Source organism: Porites lutea, chromosome 7 (assembly GCF_958299795.1).
Source record: "Porites lutea chromosome 7, jaPorLute2.1, whole genome shotgun sequence".
NCBI lineage: Eukaryota > Metazoa > Cnidaria > Anthozoa > Scleractinia > Poritidae > Porites > Porites lutea.
In genome coordinates this window covers 18524053-18530106 of record NC_133207.1, presented here as the reverse complement: position 1 = coordinate 18530106, position 6054 = coordinate 18524053, and the positions used below count along the sequence as shown (strand labels likewise).

At 36.7% G+C, this 6054-nt stretch overlaps 1 protein-coding gene across 1 annotated transcript; it reads left to right on the top strand.

Annotated features, from left to right (window-relative positions):
• On the top strand, nucleotides 1-1567 carry LOC140944258 (uncharacterized). Its single transcript, XM_073393391.1, has 2 exons — nucleotides 1-276; nucleotides 1184-1567. Exons 1-2 carry the CDS (start codon nucleotides 47-49, stop codon nucleotides 1341-1343), a joined length of 390 nt encoding a protein of 129 aa, XP_073249492.1. The 5' UTR covers nucleotides 1-46; the 3' UTR covers nucleotides 1344-1567.
• Nucleotides 1568-6054: the final 4487 nt, after the last annotated feature.

Here is a 6054-nt window from a genome sequence, read left to right as displayed (position 1 = left end):
GTCAGGAGTACAAGTCGATGCTGAAATCAACGGTTTGTTTAACGATATGAAGATGAGAAGCACGCACAAGTTTGCATTATTTAACATTCAAGGAAAGAAGAAAATTGTTGCTGACGTCTGTGGGGATCCATGCAAAACTGAAACAAAAGAAGAGGATGAAGCACAGTTCAATAGAATGAAGGAGCAACTCACCAATGAGCCACGATACATTTTGTACGATTTTGGATTTATGAAGAAGGACGGCAGGCGAGTTAATAAGTTGGCATTCATCTTCTGGTGAGTGAGGCTGTTCTCTGTATTTTTAACTGGTGACTGGGCATAAAATTTTCCTTTAATCTCAAGAAATTTTAGGCTGGATTTTACTAGCTCGACAGAGTCAGAGTTGTAAGAGCATGTTCCTTTTTCAACCTAGTAAAAATAATAAATCTGAGTGGTAAAAAGAGTTATAGGTGCAACAGAATTGGTAGCCTTCTTGTCAGGCGTTTGAAAGGGGGGGGGGAGAGAGAGGATTCCGAGCGCGCGAGAAGCGCGAAAGACGCGCGAGGGGAGTGTGGGGAACGCCTGCAAGGACGCTATGCGTCTTTTTCGTTTTTCACATCTACCGGAGTGATGGAAAAATAATGATTACCTTCATTAATGATACCTTAATCCGGTTGATGGAAGTCACAATGACATCACGCTATTTGAATAACTTGATCGATCTACTAATAACCATATGGCAAGTGAAGCCAGAATATCTAGAAACTGCGATAAACTCAACCGTACCCACATACCGAGTCGACGCCGGGATTTGAACCCGGGCCAAAACGGTGAGAGGTGAGTGCTCTTACCACTGTACCACCCCTGCGCCACCCTTGCTCCCTGAATTGATTTATTACTAATAAAAGTGCATTCATCAAGAGATTATTAAATAAAAAAAGGTGTTGGGTACATCTCTTTAGCTTTAGTTTGTATGATGAAGTACTCTCTTATTGCCTGGTTCTCATTTCTACTTAAGAACTGTTTATATGAGGTGAGGTCTGCTTGCTGAGATCTTCCTTCGAGCAACCAAGATCACGGTAAACGTGGCAGCCTGCCTTCTCATATAAACACAACAACAATTTTATAAGGAAACAAGGCATGAGCCGAGGCAGCCCCGTTAACAGGCTGAGCTTGTTCATCTCATCTCCTCTTTTTGTTTTAGGTGTGACGAAAATGCAAAGATTGCAGACAAAATGATTTACGCATCTTCTAAAGACACCATCAAAAAGTCCTTCACTGGTTTATCACTGGAATTCCAAGCAAACGATGGGTGCGATTTGGATTACACAACTCTAAGCGAAGAAGTGGAAAAAAGAGCTTAGATAGCAGACATCAAAACACGACACTCAAGCTATACAACTTAATTTCCTTATGGTTTTTGTTTATCTCCCGTATACCGTTGAGATGACAACAACTATCAATAACTGCCTCCGATTTTTTAACCGTTATCTCTGATCGTCTAAGTGAATTCAACAATCGCGGACGGCCATTTCGTAGATAGAATTAATTCAGACTTTTAAATACCTAGTAATTTATGTTGTGATACCCAACTCAGGGGCACCCAACGTCAATTTTCGGAAAATATCTGTTCGGAAGACGATTTGAGATCTAGAATTTTCGGAACATTTTTTGTAAAATTTCTTCCTTGCCTACCTCTCCTAGGATTTTCGAACATCTAAAAATTGGTGTAATTGTCCATTTTTAACGGATTTTTACCCTAAAAAGCTCACCTAGAATTTTTGGGAGCCTTTTTTCTGGCTGAAATTTTCGAAAAGGTAAGTTTTGATCCCTATGATTTTCGGATCTCGAGACTTTCAGCTAGGAAATCCGAACAGATGAAAAACTTTTACGGGATAAAAATATGCCTATATCTACCGTTTAAATACTAAAATACGTTTAACAATGCTATGTTTAAGTGGTTTTGAACTATATTCTCGTTGGGTGCCCCTGCCAACTTGGCATTAAATGGCATTAATACCCTAACTTGGTGTAAATAGCTTCACGTGCTTGGAAAAACACTTTGCACTTTGAAGAACAAAGAATATTCAAACTGAATGTTTCAAAACAAACAAGAGGAAACAAAACAAAACAAGAGTCTCGTTTACGCGAAAACCATCCTTGAAGTGATCACAATTTATTGTCGTAATTCTACTACTTTAGAGTTATATCGAAACGATTTCTATCGAAATAGCTTGTATCGAAACGTATACTACAGGTTTACTGCTGTGTGTAATAACCCATGCTGGACATTGGTATTATTCCTCAGTATAAAACCAATAGAAAGCTAGGGTTAGTTTCTCTTTTCTCAAGTCAAACCTTCGCGCACGCGCATTTCCTGAACAGCAGCTAGTAAATAATCCAACTCTGTGCTTTGTATATGAAATAATTGAAAGCAAATAAGGTTTTTCAGGAGAAAGGTTTTATGTAACTTTACTAGAATAACAAACATTAGAATGTTCAAAAATTAAATAAATATTAAAATACACATGGTGTAAGTTATTTCAATATTATTTTCATTGACACTAACTTATTTTTTAAAGGTTATGCTATACTTCACGAGTGGTTTTAACATAAAAACCAGTTTCATCAACTTTACTGGAGATCTCCTTAGGATTTAGATTGTAAATACCAACAGAAGTTGAACATAAAAAGTATCAACTCAAGGCCCGGGTACAAAGTCGTGTGTAACACCGACACTATCTGCTGTTTTGTCAAGTCAATAATCCTTGGATAACAGAAAGCTCGGTCTGTTGCCTTTAGTTATAGAACAGCCAAATGAAGACATAAAAGTTTCTTCTAGCCGGGAACATTTAAAATGTGTACTATAGTACAGTAACAAACATTACGTTTTTCTAACAAAAGCAATTCAGATGAAAAGTAGCATCAGTCATGTTAGCATATTGTTTGTTATTAAAACTATATATTTCAGTATTTTGATCCTTAAAGAAAGTCATTAGGTTAGAATCTAGCTAGAAAAGGTCAAATTCTTCAAGCTTCTTTAGACTTGTTCTTGAAAGATGTTAAAAGTTTTCGTTAACAAAGTTAGCCATCTTTAGCCTCCTCTATCTTATTCAAAACGACACAGTATAATGTACCTGACCTTGTGGCCTTATTTTAATCAATGATATGAGGGGAATAAATAGAAGCAACTTTTATTACCACTGTTAGTAAGATATCATGTTAGCTTGGTCGTTTTTGTAGCTTTAAAAATCTCAACGCTTATTTTCAGAAGAATACCGCCCTGCTATCAGGCATGGTTTTAGCAATTACGAAGTCGTTAGGGTCGCTGACATTCGCGTGGTTGGCACCAGCCAAAGACGCGAATGTTAGCGGGGTATCAGAGGAACGGCCCTTTTATTTCAATCGAATCTATGGATCTTACAGCTTTATAGAAATGCCGCGAGAACTTATGAGGCTTAACAGGGTTCCTTTTGTCATTACACTGCATAAATCGCAAGCGAATATGCCGCAGTACGTTACTGAAAAGGGGTACGAAAGATCTATTAAAGAAGACATTATAACCAAAAATGTACCCGGTAAACAAATATGTATTCCCTGTTGCCTCTCTGGCTTGGGAACAGGCTATAAAAATCACCATTTCTCTCTTGAACAGAACTGAACGGAAGCCCCGATAGTCGAATCGATCGATCGTTTATCAATTCGACGACTCGCCCCATACTTCTGCTTCTACAGTGCAGGATCACGCGAGCACGCTTTTGCTTTTAAAGATGTCGCGCTATAGCTACCAAGTTAAGCTTCACCTACATTCAATACATAATTTTTTGTGTGTGTCATTCAGAAAATCCATGAAATTACTTAAAATCTAAACTTCTGGGAAATGAGAGCGTGCTTAATGAAGTGCATAAGCGTTTTGTTCTTCACAGACCACAATACAGTACGATGACGTATTACGTAACACAACAATTGTACTGAATTGTAATGAATATCGCAAAGTTTTCTGCACATACCCCTCTTACCGGAAGAAAGAGTTTCCTTATCTCTGTATTTAATTTTAAAACATGCAAAACAAAGTTGAATGTTTTTATTATGTATGGCTTACAGGTGAAAAGCGACAAGCGTCTTTACTTTGCATGACGTGACACAATGCGTATCCTATTTTGGTAATGTATACAGTAGGGACAGGAGCGATCATAACTTTTTTAAGAATGTTTTTGTCCAATAAAATAATTACGGGAATAAACCTGTGCGAGGCTATGGAAAATTTTTGCACAGTTCACTTGCGCCAAGGCCAAACGTCGAACTTTTCATAAGAAGAAGCAAACTCTAATTGGGTTGACCTAAATTGTCTAAATTAAGTTAAGATCGTGCGAACGAATGAACGAGTTTAAATATACATCATCATGCAAAAGTTTAGTCTCTTGGCTTAGTTCGTCGCATGCGAAGATCGACGTTTGTCCCGAAGACGATGTTCACACGTTCAATTCTATCCATCTAAAGTAGACGGATAGAACGGATAGAAAATTCAAACTCATTCACAAAGTTTGGTTCGTCTCTTGAAAAGTTCGACGTTTGGTCTAAGCCTACTTGTCGCTAGATCTAGAGACCATTTTTGTCCTTTATAACCCTTAAATACTAGTTAGCAACTACTGACACATTTTATAAGGCAAACATTGCTAACATGACAAGGCAATCGTGAATTATATCCAATACATAGGTATTAAGATTCCTTAGGTTTATCATAAGGTTCATGACGATTTTATGGACTATGACGTGACAAAGAAAACTTTATCTATTATGTCATTATTCTATAAAAGATCGAATTTGTAAAATACACCATAAAAGGAGATAATACATCGTATGCGCGAGTGTACTCGCGTCCTTCAAACCCTAAGACCGAAAGTTGATCGGTCAGCATACCTAAATTTTCAACATTGTCGCAAATCAATTTTTAGAATCTCCTTCAGTAAAGTAAATTTAGAAGTTGATTGTTACTAGTCTAGAGAAGATTTGTTGCATGACAACTTCTATATTCAGGCGATAAAACAATAACAAATCAACTGTTTATAATTCAGTGTTATGCAAATTTTTATCATTGCGTAATTCCCATCGCCCTGAGTCACGCTCCGTGTCTTTTCCTTAAAAGGATGCAATGAGCTCGCTTTAATTTCAAGTAAATGATGTCGAAGGAATCCCACAGTTTAGAGCAACTGTATAATTATAAATATAGAATGTTACATCACACCGGGAACATATATATACGCACCTGCAGAAATGAAAGTTTTTATCAAGCCATAGAGTTCGAAGACAGCTACCAAGAAGCAAGTTATTGGTAAGGAGAGATGCTAAAGCTTGTTTTAGTTTTCTTTGAAGTCTAAACATTTAGCCCTTTAGGAGCGGAAAGCACAAGTTGCTAAAATTTTTTACTACAGTTGATTATGTATTCAAAGATTTTTCACTTTGAAGTGCAATTCATGTACACCTTTGCTCCACAAAGTTTATTTTGAACAGCTATATTTAGATTAATTTGCTTCACCCCAACTAATTTTTAACTTCTTTCCTTTCAAGGTATTTTAAAAATTAAAGTCACCGTCAACCATCACAATGGTAAGTAGTTACAGTACTTTGATATACTTGTAGATACCCATTGTTAACTCTTAATTTAAAATTGCCAATCAGAATAGCGGGGTTATTTTAGTCAAAGAAGGTCGTTGTAAACTATACAGGGAACCAAACTCACACCCTCGGCCATAGGCTTTTTTCAGATATGGAAGTGATTAGGAATGATCAACGCAATCGTTCTTTATTGTAGAAGGCAGAATGTAAGCAAATTTTGCTGTAATCTCCCCTGTGTTACTTGACGTATTTATCAATATTTCAACTTTGGCCTTCATTTTCTCCACTTCTAGTCCACAAAAATGCTTCATTTTTGGAATTCGGTCAGTTTGAGAGTACATTTCAAACAAACATTTTATAAGCCTCATCAGTTTTTTACTTTACAGCAGTTCTGATACCTTAATAAGTTTTTTTTTTTAGATTATTAATTCTATTTTTACATTGTGTTGATACAGTCTA